At 37.3% G+C, this 25,469-nt stretch overlaps 2 protein-coding genes across 7 annotated transcripts; both read left to right on the top strand.

Annotated features, from left to right (window-relative positions):
* Positions 1–10,458: 10,458 nt before the first annotated feature.
* On the top strand, positions 10,459–15,778 carry LOC124221325 (D-amino acid oxidase 2). The gene is made up of 7 exons (XM_046631220.2): positions 10,459–10,721; positions 11,325–11,537; positions 12,968–13,193; positions 13,325–13,392; positions 13,524–13,641; positions 13,751–13,852; positions 14,144–15,778. Exons 1-7 carry the CDS (start codon positions 10,537–10,539, stop codon positions 14,258–14,260), a joined length of 1,029 nt encoding a protein of 342 aa, XP_046487176.1. The 5' UTR covers positions 10,459–10,536; the 3' UTR covers positions 14,261–15,778.
* A 153-nt stretch (positions 15,779–15,931) lies between these two features.
* LOC124221324 (tubulin polyglutamylase TTLL13-like) lies at positions 15,932–23,554 on the top strand. 6 transcript variants are annotated; one of them, XR_011177397.1, is made up of 13 exons: positions 15,932–18,616; positions 18,846–18,951; positions 19,046–19,336; positions 19,428–19,584; positions 19,692–19,792; positions 19,865–19,993; positions 20,093–20,318; positions 20,381–20,562; positions 20,807–21,044; positions 21,198–21,344; positions 21,501–22,285; positions 22,558–22,603; positions 22,767–23,554. XR_011177397.1 is itself a non-coding variant. In XM_069137017.1 (12 exons), the coding sequence occupies exons 2-12, from the start codon at positions 18,535–18,537 to the stop codon at positions 21,864–21,866; spliced, it is 2,025 nt and encodes a 674-aa protein (XP_068993118.1). In that variant the 5' UTR covers positions 17,013–17,056; positions 18,324–18,534; the 3' UTR covers positions 21,867–23,554. The 6 variants fall into 6 exon arrangements, 3 of the variants coding, with proteins under 3 accessions (XP_068993117.1, XP_068993116.1, XP_068993118.1); XR_011177395.1 differs by having other exon boundaries at positions 22,558–23,554; XR_011177396.1 differs by having other exon boundaries at positions 21,501–22,603.
* The last annotated feature ends 1,915 nt before the right edge of the window (positions 23,555–25,469 follow it).

Raw genomic sequence — 25,469 nt, 5'->3', positions numbered from 1 at the left:
CTGTTCGCCGCGCCGGCAGGATGAGCTGCATCATAGTTGGCCTCGTAATAAAAACCGAGATAATTACATACAATGGCAATTGTAAATCTGATTAGGTATGTTACAATCTGCAGTGGCGTGATGTAATCTTTAGCGTTTGATCCACTATTATGAGCGCAAAAAAAGTTAAAGAAGTGGATTCTACGTTCTCAGTCAGCAACACAAAACGGAGTAGAATATTCGACGACATTTCATGCTCCAGTCATGGATCCACTAATTGGGCTTCAATTTTAAGTTGCTGCCGAAGATATAAGCGGGAGAGAAGGTTGACTTTGAAGGAATACAACCCGAACGAATGCGATTACATTGTTGAGAAACTTGTAATTAAACGAGTACCTCTGTCATTGTATGCAACGGCAGAAGATTATCAGGAATTCGTTGACGAAAAAAATCATAAAGAACTAACACATGGTCCCTTAGCTGGTAAAGAGATGAGAGATAAACAAGTCTATTCAGCAATGACAGAAGTGGGATCATCGTTATACTTCCTGAAAAAGAAAGTACGAGGCGATTTGTCAAATAGACGATCGAACAAAAATTTGAGATTTAACAGAGATGACGATCTGTTCGATGAGGACACTTTGCGGGCTGGTCCCTCAAATTGCTTCAGAAACGTGTCTTCGCGAATTAGAAAAGAAGAAGAGAATGATTATTTGAATTAATTTTCAGCTCTACATCCCGACTTGAAAATGACCGAAAGACCGCCGAAAGATCCGCAACCATTAAATCCACCCCGAAGCAAACGATCGTTAGCTGAAAATATATCAGAAATTGGATCTACCAAAAGGAGTTCCAGCGTAAGATCGAAAAAAGGAAAAGAGAGAAGTAAACACGAAAGTAACGCGTACATCACAGTTTCAAATACTTCGAAAGAAACATCTACCGTTCTTGCTGACGAAGAAATTCCTTCTCGGGATAAAAATATTAACAAAGCCAGTTCACTCATTTCCCGTAAAATAGGCAGCGCATCCTGCATTCCTCACCTTAAAAAATCCTCAAAGGCACAAAAGGAGGGATTACAGTGTGAATCAACTTATCGCCAGAATAAATTCTCAGAAAATGATCAACATCCCAATGGTAAATCTACCATCAAGAATTCCCAGTTTACGGTGCACTATATTTCACCCGATGAGTGTTCAACTAAGCAAATAGCGGAATCTTCTTTCACAAATCGGCCAAACAATTACACAGACTTACGTGAACCGGATAACGAAGAATCTACAACTGCAGCTACATCCTCCGCCTCTGATGATCAGAAGAGAGCGGACAAGACTGGAGCGACTTTAAGACGGAAAATTATCATCAAACATAATAAACCGACTTCATCGCAAACATATTGGTCAATACATACAGGATCTGGAGAATTTAAATCCTGATCTGCAATTTAGAGAGAAAATTTTTTCACCGCCTTCTGTGGAATGTATTCGTAATTCTGTTTCTTAGCCATGCATGTACGTTAAATATAAGTGTCCTCTTGGCATAAGAAGACTCGAATGACGAATGGGTGTCAGCTATCCGAGCACGAGCCTATCATGGATTCTTAGGCGACACGGTGAACAACACCGTGGACAGGAAACAGATCAGGTGCAATCGCAGATAAAAAGAATTTTCATTTGAGAGCCTCATCGAGCACGATCGCATGTCCCTCACATTTACAGGGAGTTCCGTTAAATGATAATATACAGTTAAACAAATTCGTTTTGATGTCAACCAGTACGCGAATTTCGCAAAAAAAAAAAAAAACTTATTACATATGATGCGAACATTAATACGAATTAGTCGGCGGTACATTGATTTTTTTTATGTGTCGCTACTTTGACATTTGAAATTCAACGCAACTTCGATTCAATCCAATCTGTGATTCACTCATTTTCCGTCTCTACCCATTTCCATTCGATTATTTTGTACAGAAATTTGAATTCAACCAAAGGGAAGAAACAGGAAATGAACGAATTTGCTACATCTTTGAGGCTTTCAGAGTGATTAGAAATGTAAAATGGATCCCTAGGCTCTCGTCCATAATTCAATTATTGTATCTATTTCACACGTATTTGGGAAAAGCGTCACGTGGTTTGCCAACGTATTAATTTGTTGAGTACCCGTTATGTGGCTACCTTGTAATCAATTAATCAAAAAGTATCAATTTTCGACTGACACTGAGTAGAATTTCATTTGTTATATTTATTAGAAAGTTCTAGTGAAATGTGTATCGTTACAATATCGTTTATTAAATATTCTCAGTATTACAAGAAAATGCGGCACAAGCAATTATTTAGTGTGATTTCATAGTCGTCAGTGCTATGTTTTCTGGTCACAGCATTAACGTTAAATCTGTTTGACGAGTTGATTATAAATTTTTTCATTAAAAAAAAAAAAAACGCCTTACCATCAATTTATCGTTACACTGACGTCGAATCGATCCCATCAGTAGTAACATTAAGGAACCATAGAACGAGTAACCGTAATGAAAAAGAACCTATTACAGTTTCTGAGTACGTCTACAAAACTTGTTTTCATTTTGTATATACAAAGGGCTATATTTTTAGTCATGGTAAAAATGAAAATGGTTAACGACTCTGTAGGAACCACAATTAGAAATTTCTCTCGGTACACCAGCATACTTGAAACGCAGGACTTCCTATTCTCATAATTTAGAAAATTTTCACGACACCGATTGCGACGAATCGTAGTTCGAAGTGCATGCCAGGGTAACATGAATCGAGTTCTGCACCCACCCAAGCAGGCTGTAAGTCGCGTCGTGTTACGCCTGCCTTACCAAGCGCGATATCGCACGCGATAGTAAATTAAAAATCGATCACCTCGGGTTCGTCTTGTGTAGCCAAATCGCTACGTACAAAAAAGAATACCGGAAAGTAAAATTTATCTACACCACAATTTTATACTTCTAATCATAGGCAGGGCGGCGGGGAGGAGATCATTAGTAGTCCAAATCTAGGATTACGATCAGATTCTGCGGTATAGCTTTAGACACCATCTTGAATTCACGATTTAAGTCAAAAAATATCGATCGTAGAAAAGAAATTGTAATCATCAATGTTGTAGAGAATTAAATCTCGTACAAGTTTGATTGTAACTATTGTTAGTGAAAAGTTGAAAATGGGCGAGTTATTTTACAAAAACAAATGCGCCCATAAATTCAATATGGCGTCCGAATCTACGCCAGAATCTACACACCGAAAAACGAGCTTATTTACTGTTAATAAACGCGTATTTGGATATGGTGAAGTAAATGTTTCGTTATTATTATAAAATTTTAGTTGAGCCAAATAATGATCGATAAAATTTGTTATAGTTGACAAATCATATTTGGCTCAAATAAAATTTGACAACAATAACGAAACATTTATTTCACCATATCCAAGTGTACGTCTATTAACTGTAAATAAACTCTTTTCACAGCGTAGTTTAAATTCTGGATTTAGACTACCAATGACCCCCCTCTAACGGTTATAAAAAGAAAATGGTGGTATGGAAGAATTGCAATTTCAAATGTATACATTTCGACTGGACTGGAAAACGTCGCTTGACCATATTCGGAGGGAAAGGAATGCTGAACTAGGAAAATGGATTTTGTTGTAGTCCGTGATTCACTTCAATCTAGTATCCCTTATTTGTTCCAAATACTATGACTTCGATTCAACAATTTCGGTTTAGGTAGTTTGTCAAAACGATGTAGCTAAGCGAATGCCTTCATTCAACAAACCCTTTCTTGTCGCGATAGAGTGAAGTATTGATTCGAGTGAATCCTTTGACGTGTTTCCGAAATAGAGTCAGTTAAATACCATTTCATTTAAAGTTTATGTATTGTTCCTCCAAGTCGCATGTTCGTTGACAAAAACGATTATGTACTTCAAATAATACGAATACACGAATCTAGCCTGAAAAAACTTTACATCGATTGAACGTATAGTTGTTTGATCTAGCCGGAGCTTGTTTGGCGTAACTTGTCGAATTGGAACTGGTTCAATTTACATTACTGCAATCATTCAGTCGAATCAATCGAATGTCACTTGACTAAAAACTAACCCTTTCCCTCCGTGTATATCTAAGGGTGAGAAATAGAGGGAGTTTCAAGTTTTGAGAGCCGCAGCGATGCTGTGTATTGCTCATTCGTCGAGAACCGTTCCACCCCGGGCAAAACCACTTGACTTCTCAGTTTCTCACCATCAGTGAGGAAAGCCAAAACTCTTCACGAGTCGGTTGTGCATCCCTCGAAACAAAGCTGACGAAGCCCATTTTTCGCAGAACACCGTTCGTGTAACGCAATAAAGATAAACTGTTGTTTATTTTATACACAGGGAGAGATTTCTGACACCGCGACTGAAACCCTATCCCAAACTCTTCGGCCCTCATTCTCACACCCACTCGATACGACTGTGTTTAACCGTTAATCATGCGCTAGGGTTATACGCGTATGTGAACGACAACGTGTTTATTTTATTCAATCGCTGACTCAATTCGGCTCTCAATAATTCAAACGGCTTAGAGAACCTTTGGCATCGGTATTTTGGCCACCCAACACGCACTAGACACGCTTTTGTCCCGGGAGAAAAATACCGTTTCTCAAAACCGACATTCGACACTGTGCAACAATTTATTATTGCATTATTTCCTGTGCTCGCAAATATTTATAAATATTTCGTTGATGCGTGAATTCCTTTTTCCGCTGATAATTTTTTTCTTCTTTCTTTTTTCAGTTTCCACGTATCAACCTGCACTTTTTACTTGCGGTTACAATAAGTAACGTGTAATTGATTGAGTCGAAATAATTCATGTGCATTCTCGATTAAAAGATCCAAATATGTCAATATTGAATGTGAAAGAAAGAATAAATCACGAACGTTCGAAAAATAAATTTCTTACAAGTCGTACAAGTAGGAAAAATTTTTATGATAGCGTTGTTCATTTATTGCAAAGATGTTTCGATTCTTATTTCAAAATCACTCCGGTTTTAAAAAAACGCCTCAGATGGATTGGAATCTATTGATTAAAATAAATACCGCGAATTCAGCGACACAGGGTAGGTGATTATTATAAGAAATTTGATCGTTGTTTAATACATGATAAAGCTGTGCGCACACCTGATACACGCGTCTGAAATCATCGGTTATTGGTCAAACAGATCGACACTTTGATGTCCTCGTGAATTGCGATTGGTAAGCAAATCCCCCTCTTGGCACACGCCGCGGTGACGATTGGCAAGTATTATTATGGCGTATTTTCGTACCTGAGTGACGGAAGGTCTCAAGTCACAGGCCCTAGTCATTAAATATGGATATTCGTATGCGTTTTTTCATTATAAATTGCATAAAATCATTGCCTTACGCGTTGCGTGGTGCCGGTGAAGTAAATAAATCGACAAGTAAACAGACAATAATAATAACGAGATGAAGAAAAAACTTCGTAAATTTTAATCTGATGTCACGATTTTTGTACTTTACGCTGATACGATGCGATAGAAATGAATTTCTCATCGCCTTTTCGCCTGCTACATACGCTCCTTTGATTTTGAACTGATAATACAGGGCTTATCGAAGAGTGCAAATTGCTACGTCGATGGGGCGGCGCCTGTTTTTCCGATCCGGGTATTTAAGGGGCTTCTCACCTCTTATTATCGAAATTTTTCACAGTGATAAGTATTTTTCTATTCACACAAGCGCCTCGTGATCAGTTTCCGCAACGCTTGAAACTGCCGTGCGAAGTGAATCTACGTCGAACTAGTCGGACATTGAGAATTTGTCAAATTTATCTATCGTTAGTGTTCAAGAATAATTGATACTAAAGTTATGAACAAAAGCTTGGCCCTGCTGAAAATTTTTATGTGTCAAATTATATGATGTTTTGAATGAATACATCGCGTAATTTATTGAACGATTTATTTTGCAAATTCTATCAAATGTATAAGAAATCATATAATAAATTACGGAAGCACGAATCGCCATATATATTTGATCAATAATTATATAATCAACTATATAGTAAACTATACGAATTTTGATCTCGTATATATGATGAATTATGCTTTCGTAATTTATTACTAATTTCTTACATATTTTATGGAATTTACAAAATAAATCATGTCATGAATTACACATTAAATTCTTTCAAAACATTTTACAAATTAACACATGAACATTTTCAGTAAAGGGATATCGATTCTTTATTTCGAATTACTTCAAAGCTGTGAAAACTCGAGTAGATTCGTTCGGTTTTAGCCCACTCCAGTTCACTTGTTTGCAGGAAAGCTATTTTTTACAAATTCACCGAAACGTATGTATATTTTTATCTTGTCAATAGTTAATTTGATATTAGTGTTTTCAGTTAAAAATCGATGCAAGCGCAAGCTTGTAAAATCGAATATTTACCGACATCGAATGTTCCCCGATATTAACGAGACAGAAAAAAGTAATTTATATATAAATGTCGAGCAGATTGTCTTCTGAACAAAGTAAGTCGTCGCGTTATGAGATAAAAGGAAACTCCTAGATTTTGAACCATTTCAAACATGATTTCAAAGCAAAATTCGACAACTTTTTCGTCCACCTCTAGGAAAATCTTCGTACAGCTTATACGAACGTGTGAATTTAATTTTCTCACAAAATGCAACAATCCCGTAATAAAATAGTAAAGAAAAGTATTGCTTCTCCAGGCACCAGCCTCCGTGAAAAAAACTAACTGCCGTAGAATCGTTACAAGTGAAATCAATAACTTGTCGTTCGTTAAGTACAGATTTAAGATACCAAAAATTCCCCAACACGCAATTAACGATATCGAAAAATTTCCGACTACACAGCAGTAAATCGCGAAGAACGTAATCAGTTCTGACGCAAAAACAAAAAAAAAAAAAAAAAAAAATCCAACACCATGCACAAATTTTCATCGTATCGTCGTGAACTTGTGCAGGAATTGACGAAATGAAATTTTGCGAACAACCACGCGACTCTGACATTGCTGCGCAAAATCGACAATCGACGAGGCGACGCGACTGCCGATTTAATTCCGTGGAACAGACCCCGGTCCTTTGGTCCTTTTGCACGCCGAATAGTCTCGGTTTGTACCAAGCAGGAGTCCGAAGTCGCCTCTCGTTGCTTTATCTCATTTCCGGAGCGTATTATGTCTACCCGTAGCTGCACGAGTGTAAATAAATACCTCATATCTCGGGCTGTCATCGGGCACTTCACTCCGGCAAACTTGAACCGAGCATCCATCCCAGCTTCAGGGGCCCAGAGACGTGCCCCATATTCAGTCTTGCCGAACCCCTTCGGACGTTCGCCTCGCGAGATCCGCAAAGTTTCTAATTTTTATTATTCAACTTTCTCTCACGCGGAATTGGGAAAATTTCATTTTAGTCATAGTTACTAGGAGATCGGAAGAACATTGTATACACAGTTACAACGACGGTTATTAATCGAAGGAACTAAGTTTTCTTATCACGGCTGGAAAGTTCGTTTTTATCTTTGGCTGTGGTAAAAACTGAAAATAGTTAAGCTCTGTATAATAACAATAAAAAGTAGAAATTTTTGTCGGTGCGGTTAAATTTTTCGCGTTGCCATTTTTCGCTCTCTGCGTTTGGTAAAACTATTCATTCGTGATTTTTATTGACAATCGCGCGGTGTTAGTTCGTGATCCGCAACAATGAAATTGAATGTTTAACAATGACAGGAACTTTGTCAGTGCGCAAATGTGAATTCCCACATCTTCATTGTTTGTTTTGCTTCCTTGTATTATCGGACGAAAGACTTCTCCGAATAGCGTCATCTCACGATGTTGCAGGATATTATCGTAAGTTGGAACTCTCGTTTTTATCCATAACAGTGATTAAAATATGTCGATGCAGTTTATTCGCTATTTTCCTAATTCGTCTCGGTCACGGAGATTATATATATAGTAGATAAAATATTTCGACTCGGTTGAACTGTAATATTTTTCAGTCAAGATATTAAATTTTTTTAGAAAATTAACAACTCTTCCATCAGCAGTCTATACAAGTAAAGATGATCGTATCAAGAGCCTAGTTTGCTTTTTTAACATTTTTCGGTAAACTTTAAGGATCGTGCTTCATATTTTTCGGGCAAATTGTTTTTGCCGCCAATGCATGGATCGTTTTTAAAAGTGAAAACAAAATCACCCGAACAGTATAGATGGTGAAAAAGATTTTGTTTAAGAATGATCAAAATTTCCCAGCATCGCTCGGTCTCCCTCAAAAAAACAAGAATCAAATTGCTACGAAATTGCGCGTGTAAAATAATACTTCATTCGTTGGTTATAAAATTTGGTTTTCCTTTTTTGTCTTCAACGGTCCTTCGGGTATATGCCTCGTAATGAGATTATATTATAGGTATGTTTTGTATGTATGTACAACGGTTATCGCACGAGTTACGTGTCGAATAGCATATAGCCAAGGGAATTCTGCGAAATACAATCTGACAAGTTATGGAATTCTGGTGCTGTGAGAGTAGATTGTTCGCGCTGATCGTCGTCGAGAAAGAGGATGTTGAACTACATCACATTGCGTGATCGGTAAGCAGAGTGTAAGACCTTTGTCAATTATATTTAGAAGTATTATGCTCCGTTTATCGGTAATGCGGTGTGACCAACAACGAAGCCTTTTGCGAAATAACATTTTCCTCATAGCCAAGTTCATCTTTAACATCGAGTTTCACGGATCATCGACATCGTTATTCTGTTTCGATTCACGCAATTCCCATATTTCAGCATAACAGCCGGTCACTTGAAGGCATTATGCTGAGAATATGCGGTCTTGTAGACTCAAACTTATCGACATGGCGCAACGACTGACAACGTGAAGTGAAATTTATTTCAATAAATCTGAAACTATCCGTGAAATTTTTCCAAGTAATCTTCTGGGCATATGCGAGCGAGTAGTTTTGAGAATTCGATACAGAAGATATCGGAGAATGACAAAATGCTAAAACGAAATTTCGTTAAAAATTCTTACAAACTTTTAGAAACTGCAGTACGGCGGAAGTAATGAATTGAAAACTTGATGAGAAATTTTTCTGAAAATTTCCTTCTGTGAAGATTTCGTTTGTTCTGACTTTTTTTTTTTTCGAGAAACGGAGTTAAAAATGGTTTTTCCGAGTCATATGTTACACAAATTGGGACGTTTGGTAGAAATCATTAATCTTCATTGAATTTATTTCCTTAACACTCAGTTCCGGTTGTTTTTTTTTTTTTTCGTTGAGGTAGGTAAACATATTTATTAAATATTTATAAATATTTTTACCCATCACCATTATTCGCAACACACGTCAGTTGCTATCACCAAGATGAAATTCAAACCCTGAAGAACGTGAGAAACTGACTATATACCGACTACTATAACGTGATAAAGTGGCTAATCATTGTTTTTGAGTGAAACATATCGCAAAATAGCATTCGACAATAGCGAAGAGATTCCTCAACTTGCGTATTTTGAAAGATCTTCCTAGTCGAAAACAAAAGAGTAATAAACTGGTGAAACTGACTGCACGTATCTGGAAATGATATACGCGTTGGATTATTGACAAGAGGTCAAGAGCATGTTTATTATATTGATCATTAAATATTCATACATGTAATTATTTAATCAAACCGATTTTGCGCAGACGAAAATTTGTCGAAAATTTGAGCCTTACTTTCCGCAAGATTTATTCGCCTCAATTTAACTTACCATTTCCGCAATTAGTCAATTTTCAACGTTATTAGCGGAATTAATAAGGAGGTTTGTTGTACACATTCTAGTAACTTTTTTACGATTAAGAATGCTGTTCTCTACTTAGTCAATAGTATTGTTTTGTTTCTTTTCAATTTTTAATTCATTATCGTCATTTGTTGACTATAATCAATATATCGGATGCAATGTTGTGAAATTAAATATTTAACCATGCCAGCACTGTGATAACAACAAATATTTTTTGCTGATTTGTAAAAAAAAAAAAAATAGTGTTCCGAAGAAAATGAGGAATCGTAGAGTGAAATCGAACGAATCTGTTGAAGTTTAAACAATTTTGAAGCGATTTGAAACGAAGCATCCATTCCGCTATGTCTATTTCACCATTTTTTGAGAGTTCTTCACATAACAAGCTTATACATATAATTTATCTGATAAACACTCAATGCAACAACTATCTCGTGTGATAATAAAGAAAAAGTATAGATTTTTCGCCATGCAGCCTCTTTTAAAGATTGCCAGCGGCATCCGTTGTCTGGACGAGTTCACGGGGTTATCATTGTCTCCACGACCTATCGCGAATTGCATGTATGTGTGTACATAAATACACAGGGAAAATGTTATCTCACGCCTGGATTTTTCCGTGTGCCGTAAACAAATGCGAATTATCGTTCACAGGGCCGTTTCGAAACAATCGCATAGCATTTGTCTAGATACCTTGTTAATCGAAACAGCGTCTCAATCGGGAATCCGTCTCGGAGTATTTCACTTGCTTGCTTGCCGTCGGTCCGTCGAGTGCAGAAATGAATATCGCGGTTATTGGCGCAGGTGTCGTTGGCGCCGCGACGTCTCTCGCCATTAAGGAAGCATTTCCGGTCTCACGAGTCACCGTCTTCGCCGACGCTTTTTCGCCCCAGACGACCGGCGACGGAAGTGCGGGACTCTGGACTCCCTATCTTTTGGGAAGCACCCCCGCCGAAGACGTCTTGTAATTAATAATCAATTCATTCGCATTCATTTTTCCAATTCGATTAAAAATGTAACGACTGAAAAAAGGCACTGACCATTCACAAGGCTGAAGTTAGGCAACGTTGATGTATCGCAACATTGAAACCAAAAATTAGTATTTTGCACCTTTAGAACACCTGAAAATGTTGAATATGCGAAATATAAGTTGTTTGATACCGTATTAACAGTTTAGTAAATTTGAAGCAATCTTAAGTTACAAAATAACTACTTTTTCCAAAGATGCATCGGTACAATAACGTTACAAACTTCAGCCCGATGACGATTCGGTGTCACTCGTGCTTATTATATCTGGTTATTTCCGTGATGCACCTCATAGGTACCCCTAATTATAGGCAAATCGAGGTAGAACAAGTCCACTCTGAGCAGCTCCGAGTTTCCCCGTGGCCAATCAGTCGCGTGTTAACAAAAGAGCAGCGGAGGCAGCGAAGCTGCTCCGAGTCACCTTGTACCCTGATTTGCCTACAACTAGGGGCCCCAATGGGGCGCGTAACGGAAATAACCCAGGGTAGGTATGTATTCGTGTATTTGTAATTATTTGAAAGACTTGAATTTGTGACCTAAGGCGTTGGTCCGGAGAAACTTATCGCTGGATGCTGAGTATTTGGAAAAGCGAGTCGGCGGGAGATGCTGGGGTTTCTCTTATTCCGATCACCAGGGTGACCAGCGATGCTCGGGGCGTTCCCGAGCAGGCTTGGACTTCTACGGTTTTTGGCTCTCACAGAATGTCCCTTGGCGATTTGAGGAGACTGAACGAGGAGCAGGCTGCTGAATACACGTTCGTATTTTAACCCGAGTACGGTAATCCCTCCGAATAGGGCCGCTTCGCCTTATCCTTGCTTCAGCGCTTCTCCCACTACTTTCTGTTTACGAGTGTTTGGACAATTATCCCTGTGTAGGCCCGCTGGTGGAAAACGCTTTACATCACTTATCGATGATCCGTCATCTCATTTTTGAGACATTTTAGGCTGCGAAACATTCTTGGACTCATGTACATGTATTCCGAATCACATTGAATAACTTGAATTATTTCATTGAAAAATAATAGTGAAAACCCTGACACTGGAACTAGAACGTCAGGGAATTCAAGTAATTTTGTACATTTTTTATTTAACACAAGTCATACATCGAATCGAATTAATACTTTTCGTGAGTTCAATGCAATATAGATCGTGTCTTATTCGCACCAGAGCTCTGACGATGTATGGAGGGTTTGAAATAAATCCGTAGAATTATTTTATTCGCCCAGAACATGGACTTCGTTCCTCTCAGCGGCATGCCTCTCATAATCATTCAACTGCTCGATGATTTCTTGATCGATATAAACTTTTCATTGCATATTTTACACTTACCAGCAATTAAGTGAAAAAAAAAAAAAACTGTCACCTCAAAAACAAAAAGCAATCGACAAGAATGACTCGCGGCCCTATTCAGAGGTGAAGCCGGCGGCACTATTCGGAGGAAATACGGTATTCGAATGGAACGATTAAACAGTATGAAAATTCGGAGCACAGTTTTTGGCGTCTGGAGAAAATCCACTAGCTTATCGCAAGGAGGTTAAATTCCCACAAATCGATAATTTTTACTAATTTTATTACCGAGTAATCGTACATTGAGTATTTTAATAACTACGAAGGTCTCTTTAAAACCGAAAAGTGGAAAACACCGGAACCATCGATGCCTCGTTTCAAACCGCATCGAAATGTTTGAAAGTCCAGGAGATTCGATCAACTTCAGTTCATTTTGTTTGATTATCTTATTCGTAAGACTATTTTTTACATATTACCTGAATATTGAACGTTGAATATTAATTCTGCAACGTTGCAGCGATATTGATTATGATCAATAGATATAAATAGCATTACTGAATTCTGCATGACTGCTGAAAAAAAGTTTCAGTGAATTTGTAAAAAATAGTATTCTGAACAAAATGAGCCATCGTAGAGTGAAATCAAATGAGTCTGCTAGATTATTACCCTGAATTTTGAAGTGGTTTAAAATGAATTGTTGATTTCTAAGGCTTCGTTGATAATTCAAATATTTTTTTTGTTTTCGTATTTTCGAAGAGATTTTCGTAGCTTACGAATATAAAAATTATAATGAATACTCAATGTACGACAATCTCGTAATAAAATCAATAAATGATATTGACTTTTGGCCAACCAACCTTAATTTTTGGTGTTTAAAATTATAATTTATGGGCTGCAGAAGCGGATGGCAATTCATAACTTTCACTGCCGAACCAACGCGCCTCATACCCTGGATTTTGGCGAAATTTAAATCACTGGGCGGAAATATTGTGAAAAGGAAAATTTCGAAGCTTGATGAATTAGTTGACGAAAGTTTTGACCTGTTGGTCAACTGCACCGGTCTTGGAGCTCGCGATCTGATTGGAGACGCGACAATGCAACCTGTTCGAGGACAGGTCTCCAGGGTAAAAAATGTCGTCCACAGAATGGAATTGAGAAAGATTTTCTTTTGGAAATATTTATTCACTGACGTAGTGTAATATAATTATCGGATTATTTTAACGATCGACACAAAACTGAACAATTTTTCATCCAGGTTGAGGCTTCCTGGGCATTTCATGTATTCCTTGTTGAAGACGAAGCCGGAAACTACGTAATTCCAAAGTGAGAGAGTTTCAAGTGAATTTTTACATCGTCTAACGTAAAAATTGAGTAACGAAAAATGATCTCATGTACAAAGTGCTGTTATTCGAATGGTTTGTAACAGTTGATTGAAATTTTCGCTGCTTCCGTAGTGTTGAAAGCGTGGTTCTCGGCGGCACTCATCAGGAAAATGATTACGACTGCAGGATTCGAGAGGAAGACGAAAAGTTCATTCACGAAGGATGCTGTAAATTGCTTCCAGCTTTACGGGTATAATCGCTCGTAACGTGCTACCTAAATCGCGACGCTACTTGATAGATAATAATTAGACCAAATTCACAATCAGCCAAAACGATTCTTCGTTTTCTTCGAATTTCAGGAATGTAATATCATAAAGCGATGGGTTGGTCTTCGTCCTGGCAGACCTCGAGTACGATTAGAAACAGAAAGTCGAGAAGCAGAGAACGGGAAGAAATTTACGGTAAAATCTTTCGATGTTCTCGGTAAAGAAAACGGGGGGGGGGGTTGAAATTCCGAATTTGAAAAGTCCCGAAAGTGGCATATTCCGAATTTTTGAGCCGTCGGCTTTCCGACCACTCGGAACTTTGTTTTTTCGTTAAAGTCTGATTTCTTTACTTCAAGTTTCGCCACCAAACAATTCGGAATTAGGTACTTTCGGAGCTTTATAAATTCGGAACTTCAACCCCACCCCGTGTAAAGCAAACAAAATTCCAAGCTCTGCGACAGCTGATAATCTTGTAACATTTCCCAGGTCATTCATAATTATGGACATGGTGGAAGCGGAGTTACTTTATGCTGGGGTTGCGCACTCGACGTTGTGAGAATCGTGCACGGTTTGAAGGCTGAGAAGAATCTCTCCAAATTATAAAAAAAAAATTTATCAAACCGGTCGTGGTGCTTGATAAGAATATCTCTACCTAATACTATTCTCACTTCTTATTTCAACTTTTTTATTTAAAACTACTAGCGTCGATCGAAGTCTCAACGATTACTGTGCGTTAAAACTGTTAAAGATGACCAATAGTCGGAATGAAAAGTGACGAAGTAGGATGATGGGTTCCGTTCATAATCCCTGAGGTTTTCTTCCAACGTGGAGAATCGGAATTTCCAACGGGGAAATTATTTAGCGTAGGTACGAGATTCGTGCGATAAACGTGATTGTTCGTTAATATATTATTGCACAGAGCACGCAGAGTTGCTGGTGCAGCGGATCGCCACCCCTGGTAATAAATTAACAGTTTAATTATACGTTCGTGGGTGTATCTATAAACAACATCGAGTCGTACACAAGTCGTACAAGTAACTGCACATCAATCTCCAACCCTCGTCCTGCCGACGTTACGCAGGCATATTTCATAGATAAATGCGCTTTCGAATAGGTACAAGTTGACTTTGCCTCAGGACACATTTGTATACGTATTTAAGCTTTCGGATGCGATGCACTTTACAATACCGACTGGTCTCGAGCTTCCGTGACAGTCTGCAGTGTCTGTAATACACGTAGCGTTATACATATACATATACATATACGTATAATATATTGTATAGATAGCCTTTTCGTGACTTGTGTACTTGACACGCCAAAAATATTCGGCCTAATTTCTTGCTGCCGGTTTAATAATCGTTGCGGGTATTATTACGGAGAATTATACATTAGCTTTATTATTTAACGAAAATACTGTGCAGCGGAACTTGTTTCGGTGATATTAAAAATAGACCGAAAACCAGGTCAATATTATTGCGACAAAATCATGATTACATTAATTCGTGCGCCTGTTGAAACTTAACAATCGGCGTATGAATCCTAATTACTAATTATCATAATTCGACTCCCAGTTTTATCTGAGATCTTTCTCCATAAGTAAAAGTATGAGCGGCAATTATAATCGATAGACGTTTTTCACAGCGTTAGCCAATCAACGGCTACAACTCTATCGATTCTTTCGACAGTAAATTTCACTCGATAATTTGAAAAACATTTTTTTTATCCGCGTGATCGTTGTTTCTACGAGCGCATTGAAATCTCGTGAAAAGGGAATCCAATTCAGAGGTGAAATGTATTCAGATGACTGTAATCTGTGCATGAATTTAAAAACATATCGAATAATTTATGAGTATTTAAGCTTTTAAAGAAAAGTAACATTTTTCTACATTAAATGAATCGCAAATGTAAATTAAAAGAGCGACCTGTTAAACCTGAACTAGAGAGCTGATCTTTTCGGAGGATATTTTTTGCTGTGGAACAGTAAAATTTAAAGGGGGTAAAAGCAAAAAAAAAAAAAAGATATTTTTTTTAACCACCCTAGCGTACATTACACTATCTCCATCGGTTTTCTATTCTGTAACATCGAGGCACAAAGCTTGAAGTAAAGTTTGGTCATTTGTCGCATGTCTGCCATGAATATACGTATTATGTACAAGTTACAGGTAGACATCGCGTGATTCGAGTCTACCGTATAATGTTTTTGCCGCCACGATCCCCGCCACAACTATTATCATACCTATAACACGCATACAATGGTTATGAAGTACAAACACAATCGAATCACTGGTTTAAATATTGTACCTTAAAATTACAAGAGAATATGACACAAGTAACTATTGACAATCAGTGCGACTATACTTGTCAATGCTATAAATTGTCTGGCCACTGCAACATTGAATATGTTTCGCTGTGAACCAAAAAAATAAAACACCTGAAGTTGCAATCCTCGATGCTGCTATTTTTTTTTTTGTTATCATTGGAAGGGACGGTCATTGGTAGTAAAAATCAAAAATTCTACCAGATTCTGCAGCATCTTCAGCCGCCATCTTAGATTTATGACTTAGATCGGAAAATATCGATCGTAGATAAACACATTTTACGACCAAAGTTGTAAAGAATTAAATTTCCTACAAGTGTAGTTCGGACCAGTTTTAGTCAAAAGTCGGAAATGAGCGAATAATTTGACAAAAACTGATTATTCTATAAATTCAAGATGGCGTAGGAAGCTACACCAGAATCTGGTTGAAATTCTGGATTTAGAAAAGGATTAGAAAAAGAATATGGCGATATGGAAAAATTGCAATTTCAAACGTACACACGTTCCGATCGGACTATGAGTTTACAGGCATTATCCCATTCGCTCTTTTCCATACAACAGCGTACAATCTTAATTTTCGTTTTTTACGATTTTCTCAATATATACCGCGTATTAAATAATCATCAAGCGTACGAAACAGGAGTCAATGTTTCATTTTAATTAAAACAATTCTCACATTGCGGAAAAACCGCAAATTTTGAAGCAAAAAAAAAAAAAAAAATCAATTTCTCAAACATGTCCGGAACATCCGAAAACCGTCAAAATTGTGTTTCTCTACTCGAATAACAGCGCGTCGATTAAATATTTTCATTTTAAAGTGTAAGCGACCGGTCGAGTAGGTACAATACGGCTTCTTAGCTGACAACGAGTGTTATAAGCGTCGGAATTTATTTCCAACGATCCACGTGGTGTACGTCTAAATATACGCACGCAGAGGAGGAATGGTTCTTAGGGGTGGTGGGGTGTGTGTCGCGTTGTGCTAGGCACAGGGTTTTACAATCGTCACTCACCTGCAGCAGCAGAAGGTGAGGGTGTCGCGATCCGGCGAGGTGCAGCCATCCCTTAAACTCAGCTGTGTATAGGTATAAAGCAGGTGTATTATAGAAGTCAGAGGCGATGCCGCAGCGTTTCGCATTGCCGTTCCAAGTGTTTACCATGTTTCCATGGTCGATACAAAATTATACTTACTTAAGACCTCTCGCATTTCCGATCCTCGGCTCATGCTTTTCGTTCAGTATTATAACAGCAACTCTCTCGTTGTCAGCTATCTTCCCCACGATCCTCGTTTAGTTGCCAAAATCATTCGCTTTCGGCAACTTATCGTTATTGTACACGAAGGACGGGTAAAGTCGATTCTTCGGTCACAACCTTTCAATCATCGATAGAAAGAAAATTCTGTGTTCCGTACGATATAAATTTCACTCGGAAGTACAAAAAATAATTTATCCCCAAGTTCGACTATGTCATACATTTTTTCATTCTTCGTTACGCCCTCGCTATTTTTAGTGCCCAAGGATAGGTGATTTTTCCGTAACATCTTCTGTAACCGATGACCTCGATTTTTCGGGCTGAATCATTTTTCCCTTAAAATTCTGATCTACATACTAAACTAGAATAATTCTAAGCAATCGGTACACGGCAATAATAATAATAATAATAACAATAATAATAATAATAATAATAATAATAATAATAATAATAATAATAATAATAATAATAATAATAATAATAATAATAATTACAATAATACTGATAACAACAGTAAGTGAAAAAACGTAAATTTCAACGGTTTTCTGTCGTGCAATCGAGATCCAATCGTCTGACTTAAAAAATAATCGTGTTCTGAAGCAAGTCGCAGATACCTACCTCGAATCACAGAGACCCGAGCAATTTTCTCTTTTTTTTTCTCTCCTTTTTTGTCGGTCGCCAATAGTGATCGGACAGATGAAGAAGGGCGCGCCGTGATAAAAAAAAAAAAAAAAAAATTTCTAAAAAATTACATCTACTGTTTGACGGGGCCGAAGGAAATAAGAAAGTCTTTTATACGGTGTAAATTTCGGAAAAGTAATAGTGTTAAATTTTATCAATGATAGAAGACTGTCTCGTTTATTTAATTTCCGCAAAATACGCATCGTCTCTCCGCTTGTTGTATACGCGATGTTGACGCGGGTACGTTTATACACATACGTATGTAGATGAGTAAAATAATAGCTGCCGGCGTGGTGCGAATGACTCGGTGACGTCTATCTCTCCAACGAATGACAGGCTTCTGATTTCTCGACCGATCGATGAAGCCTGTTAGATTGAAAAATAATGCCAAGTATCTGTCATGAACGTGAATGGAGGTAGTAAACGACCTCTGGTAGTTTTACGAGAGGTGAGAGAAAATGGGGAGACGAGAGAAAATCGCCTGGACGACTGCGGTGACGGTTGCATTTCTGGTGATTGCACTGAGGTCCAGTCGCACGAAACAACCTTCGATAATCGTCACAAAAGAGTGCTCATCTCATCTGATTCGTCAAAGTCTGCCGACAAATTGGCTGAGAGTAATCGGCCCGGTATGGGAAAAGATTCAAACCCATTTTTCAACCCTTGCAAGAACGATCATCCAGCCCGAGAAATGATGAAAGAAGATGCGAAAGGTAAATATTAATCGCTATTGCAGGTAAATACAATGAATTAAAAATCTGTCATTCTGTGATTTTGAATGGAAAAATATTAAGGCAATAATCCGCAACATGGGAATAAAAATCTTGCGGAATCAATTATTCACGAATTATTTGGCCAAGGATTTAATTTTTCGGGTTATTTATTTCAAAGCCTGCGTCACGGCAATTTTTTTATTTTTTTTATTTTTTTCAAACAATACAGTTGTCTTATTTCACTCGGATATTCCCCACGCAGAGACCGACGACGTGGATTCGAAAAAAGGGGAGGATGAGAAACCTCCAAAGATGGCAAAAAAAAAGAAACGAAGGTATCGTATCCCGAGAGAGGAAAACAGAATCAAAAAAAAAAAAAACGAAGAAGGAAAAAGCTTCGCTCATTGACGGAAAATTCTTTCTGGATAGATTTCTGACGATTTGTACGAGCAACTGTAAGTACGAAGTTGTGAGAAGAGTCGCGGCGCGATTTGGAATGAAAGAAGTGACGGAGGACAGCAGCTGGAATTTGTATTGGACGGATCTGAGTGTCAGCATAGAACGAGCCAAAGACATGAAGCGGTTTCAAAAAGTTAATCATTTCCCCGGGATGACGGAGATATGCCGGAAAGATTTACTCGCCAGAAACCTTAATCGGATGCTCAGACTTTTTCCGAAAGATTACAACTTCTTTCCGAAAACGTGGTGTCTTCCTGCCGAGTTAGAAATATTATTTTTCAATATTACCGCATTCCTTGACGTGAAAAATAACGAACGAAGAACCGATCTAACCTTTCTGTTTCTATTACAGTCACGGAGAAGCGATTTCGTACGCCAAAGTGCGAAGAACCAAAACCTTCATTGTGAAACCGGATACTGGATGTCAAGGACGCGGTATATACTTGACCAAAAATTTGAAGGACGTTAAACCGTACGACAGGATGATTTGTCAGGTTTACATATCGAGAGTGAGTCAGGCGGAAAGTTGTACAGTTGAATTCTGAGGGTAACAAGAATCAGAATTTAATGATTTTGTTTAGAATTTTGAATTTTCAATCTAGTTTATATTTTACAGCCATTTCTCGTCGATGGATTCAAGTTCGATCTGCGCGTTTATACCTTAATAACTTCGTGCGACCCCCTGAGAATTTATATTTACAATGACGGTCTCGCAAGGTGAATTTACGAGTGATTTTAACTTGACTCGATAATTTTTTACGGCTTTATTCAATCGTAGATATTACTTAGGTTTGCTACGAGTCGTTACAAGGAACCAACTGGTCACAATACCTCGAACGTTTTTATGCATCTAACCAACTACGCGGTGAACAAACACAGCCGTATGTACATCGTTGACGATGAAGCTGGAAGCAAGAGGTTCGCATTAGCGACATATATTTCTCAAAATTGAACTATATAACTATTTTAGAGAAGACCACGACAATGTTTCGATAATAATTTCGATCGAATGTGCAGAAAAATTTCAACCCTCAACAAATGGCTGAAAATGAAAGAGGTAGACGTCGACGAGTTGTGGTCGAGAATCGACGAGGTGATTATAAAAACGGTACTGGCTGCGTATCCGGTTCTCAAGCACAGCTATCACACTTGTTTTCCAACCCACGACACGACTTACGCATGTTTCGAACTTCTCGGCTTCGACGTTCTTCTCGACTGGAAATTGAAGCCGTATCTGTTAGAGGTACGTAAAAAAATAATACGACGCGACTCCACGATTTGTCATTATATGTGATTATATTTCAGGTAAACCATTCACCGAGCTTTCATACCGACGCCCAAATTGATAAAGATATCAAAGAATCTCTGCTGATCGACACGTTTGACATACTGAATTTTCAACAATGTGATAAAAAGAAAATCATCGAAGAGGATAGAAAGAGGGTCAGGGAAAGACTGCTTCAGGGAATAAATTCCAGAGACTCTAGGTAAACCTGACCTGACGGAACACTGCGGTGAAACGATTTGTTTGTAACTTTATCGAACAGATGGGAATGAAATGTGGCGGAAGGCGTGTTTTTTGGATTGAACGGAAAAGTTTTTGGCCACTCGGTGAAAGGATGTTCGTTTCAATATAAACGAAAGAGTTTTTCCGCCGTATTTGTCAAATTGGATAGAATTAATTTTGCGTGAAAAGTGCTCGACCTTCTTACGAATTCTAATCGCTTGCAGCCTAAACGACGCGGTATCGTCAGGTGTAGGAAAATGTGAGAAACCAGAGGAAAGCGCAGTTGAGAAACAGTACAAATGGGAGGACGAGCATTTGGGAAATTTCAGAAGAGTCTATCCAGGCCCAGGCACTGAGAAATATGATCCCTTCTTCAAGCAGGGTGGAAGCTCAATGTTTCAGGACACAGCTGCGTCCAGGGCTCGCGAAGAGGCTGCCAAGGTGCACAGAGAAGAAGCAGAGGTGAAGAAAGTCTCGCGATATTTTTACACTTACTATAAATTAGAGGCGAACGGAAATACGGATAAACTTTTAAATCCGTTATTGTAAATTTTGTAACAAGTTTTTTGTTTTCTCTCTATCAAATTTACAAGTAAAATTTTTACGTCTTTAAAGTTACGGATTAAGGAGCAGGAGGGTAAAAGGATGCTTGGCAAATGGAGCGATCGCAGACTGCGGCCCGAAAGTCCTGTGAGCAATAAAAAATCAGCAGCTGTTATAATCGGCCAAGACAAGAGCAAGCCAAAAGTTTTGGCGAAAAAGGTGTCACCAACAATCATTATTATTGTTATTATTATTATTATTATTATTAAAAAAACCCATTCGCAAGGTCGTTTTGAAATCGAAAATACAGGCTTGGAATTTTTTTTTTTTTTTTTTTGATGGGTATTTCATTTTATATAGAGGATAATATTTCAGATGAAAAAACCAGCTACGATTCAATTTACTGAGAATAATCTGTACTCTTTTGAACCTGAGATAATTTGCGAGTCCGAGGAAAGGGATCGTATAACCGCTTTGGCGCAGCGTGATTTTTTGATAAAAAGCTACGGCATGTTAGAGCAAATATATTTGGCTATGAAAAAGAACGGCACCTTGCGACCGGAGGATGAAAAAAAATACGGACTCTACGGAAAACTTGGATACATGAATGATATCTCGTTGAATGGGTCTGCTCTTGGTCAAAAATCATACTATTCTTACCAGAATATATCGGTGAAAAAACCTGCAAGGTTTCAACCGATGGCAAACCAAAGTGCCGAATACATGTTAAAAGTGAGTTAAGATTTACGCGATAGTGCCGTAATTTACAGTTTGCCCGAAAGACTAGATACGGTATCGTTAATTTTCTATTCAGTAGAATTATTCCTGGCTATAAATTATAAGTTTTATAATTATTTCACCTCTGCTTGCAATCTGGCACGCATTACACCGTATGACATATTATCCACGATTAATACTCAAATTCCTGTATTGTGTATATTGGCAATAGGTAGTAAAGGGCTCGAAAAAGTCTGTAGTGACGTAAATGGCAAGATTGTTTATTATTACTACAATACCCGTGTTCGTGAATAAGACAAAATTTTCAAATGGTACGAGAGAGAAGATATTATATACATATGTATGTGTAAAACAGTAAGGTGTATCTTGGATTACAAATACACCGTATACACATCTTGGAAATATCTCGGATAATTGTAAAGGTGAAGTTGATATTTATTTAAACCAGCCACAGTCGTGCCGAGTTTGGAATAGTCAAAGTTTACTCGATAGTTTTTATTTTAAATATTCAACGTCATTGCCTGAACGCATGTATAATGGGTAGTCAAATTGCAAGTAAAATTTTCGCTATGTTTCATGCGTTATAATTATAATCTCAGTAAAAATACAATTCGCTTGATTCTCACTCAAAAACTTGGTACGTACATCGAATTTAAGGAATATTAACCGGACGTCGTTTTATTTATTCATCTAGTATCGATTAGCAGGCTCTGCAAACGGATACAAAAATGGGGATAAATGTGAGTTAGAATTAATTTTTGTAATTACAAACGACAAGTTCACACGTACTCGAGTATTTTTCGCGTCCATACTTAACAGAAATATATGATAAAACAATGCCAATAATCATAATGATTAGGAATGGAAAATTGACGGTAGATATAATCCGCCCTGTATGCACAGGTTTAAAAATAATGTGCAACGAGGCACCGGTTTACGTGAGACCGGATATCCCGGAAAAATTTTGGATCGAAGAGTTGAATGCGAACGAACGAGACGCGAGAATCACAAAAACTCATATGGCTAGAACATTGTCAAACGCCGTGCGGCTCCATGCTTTGGAGAAAAGAGAGACATCAAATCCTTCGAACGTACAAGTATAGAGCTTCGTTGAGTGAATGAATGTAGAAAATATCCGGGCAAACAGGTAAATAATAACTAGTTGTTTTACAAGAACCAACAGACAGATGCCCGAGATTTGGCCAACTTACAAACGGACATTTATTATATGCATATTATTGCCGTAAGAGGGTAGAATAATTTTAACCGATTTGCCAAAACGATGAGGCGACTATTTTCCCGGATATATCAATGAAGAATACATGGAATGTCTACGCGATGTTGTGATATATTGTATCGGACCTGCCGCTTTACAGCAGTATGTATTCTAACGTCTCTTATTAATAAAAAATTATACACAGGCATTCAAACGTAAGAATACGAACCCGTTCTTCTTTAAATTATTGTTTCAAGGATGAAAATCTTACCGTTTTACCTTACCTGAAATATCGAATTATGCTGGTATTTGTAGTTGTTAATACTATGTTGAATATTTGGGACGTAATATGGTAGAGTACATCGCATTTAGGAAACCTTCTATAAATATTTTGATTAAAGACACGCGATCTATAATGTATAACAATTTTTATTGCTGATATATATATTTTTATTCACATGATAAAAAATAAACTATGAACAATTTGTTGCGTGTCGAGGTGGTTTTTACTTTATTTTTTATTTCCTTGCTTAATTTTTTGTCGTTTTCTTCTTTTTTAATTATTATTATTAAAGATAGAGCTTAGCTGATGGTGAGGTGGGTAGTCCTCTGATAAGAATCCCACAATTTGTTGAATTATGATCAGGTTTTCTTAACTTGGTGAATTTTCATTATTCAAAATGGATAGTCGGTGTTTGAATGTTCGATCCAAGGTATGTATAAACATTCCGTTCGTTCCTTTCTTTAATTTGTTTGTTTTCATCGCTTTTTTCTTTTTAAGGATCTATTATAAAACAACCAAATGTGAAACGCTATGACAAATTTACAACTTAGAATATTCTTTTTCACAGAAATAACAGTTATTGAAAATGAAAGCTGAGGCTTGGAAATTAACTGATTTACCATATTCATGTTCGGCAATTTTTAAAATAGATACACAAGTCACTTGACAATCTTGAAACTCAGCCATATTTTCACCTAGTAATGAGTGATCGATTCGTTGAACCGAATCTCAGTGAATCACAAATTATGCCTATTCGCACATTTAACGAAAGAAACTCATCACTCCAAAAATTTTAGTACAGTGTCTAAATGTTGAGAAGTCGTGCACTTTTTGGCAAACAAAACATTAGAATTTACAGCGTCAATTCAAGATTTGCAAATGCGTTATGTCCTATTGATGATTAAGTTTAGACAACAATTATTAAAGACATCTTCTTAATAGTTAAGATATTCGATTATACTATTATTTGGTAAAAATATTGAGGTATAAAATTTCCATTGTAAATTTCCATTGCGGTTCAGTATTTGGCCATGATGGTGTCTATTATATATTTATGCTCCAATTAAGAATGGTGTTTCATGATTAAAATTTTTTCACCAAATAGTCTTATCTGCTTCCATGTAAGTAAGATGTTTTCAATACACTGAAATCTTAATGTCGTTGAGCACATTGATTTTCCCAATTAAAAAGGAGTGAAACGTGATTTTCGTTATACGTAGGAAGGAAACTATTGATTTTGAGCAACATCAGATAAACTAAAGTAGAGACAATAAATTAAGTAAATCTGTGGGTAAACAGAAGTCGTTTAAAAAGCATACACCATCTCACATTTCACATACACCGCAATTCCTATCGCCAAACTATTTTAACACGCACCATCAGATCTTCTCTCTTCTAATTAAGACTAATGTAAGATGAATTTCAAAATCCTGAAGCCGTATAAATTTGATTCGACGATTATAATATATTTCAGTCTCTCGCAAACAGATATATTATCTTAGATCGGTGTAGAAACATGTGGCATAAAAAATACGTACATGTAGTTTTAATGTTCAGTTCGATAAAAAAAAAAAAAAGAAGCTATTCTTATTTAGAGCATAAATGAATATTCAAAGATTATATAATGCTTTACAATGTTTAAAACTTACTCAACAATACACCTGATCATTCACGCTATTTCGAAAATTGAATTAATCTATGTACATATCTCATACAAACACAACTGTTGCACTGGTATTTAATATACTGCTTTGTCATCCATGGATTGCCTGACTCCAATCCTGTCAAGTTCAATAGCAAAATCGTAAGATTATTTACAATACGTAGTGAATGATAATCTTCAAGCTTTCGTAAATTGTATGCATTATGTGAAACTTAAAAACGATAGAATGCCCTTTCAAAATGTATTAGCATCCAAACACTAGACTGCTGCTTTGGTTTTTATCTGTACAAGATGAAATGACCGCATGGTACGGAAGGTGTGCATGGCACGCTGACGACATTCAAAGTCACACGATCAAATTTAGCAATTACAAAATGTTGCGATGAAAATAAATATAAATGTTTTTTTTTTTTTTTCAATCAACTATATCTTCTCAAACAATGA

The sequence above is a fragment of the Neodiprion pinetum genome, chromosome 6, assembly GCF_021155775.2.
Source record: "Neodiprion pinetum isolate iyNeoPine1 chromosome 6, iyNeoPine1.2, whole genome shotgun sequence".
Taxonomy (NCBI): domain Eukaryota; kingdom Metazoa; phylum Arthropoda; class Insecta; order Hymenoptera; family Diprionidae; genus Neodiprion; species Neodiprion pinetum.
This window is presented reverse-complemented; position numbering and strand designations above follow the sequence as displayed.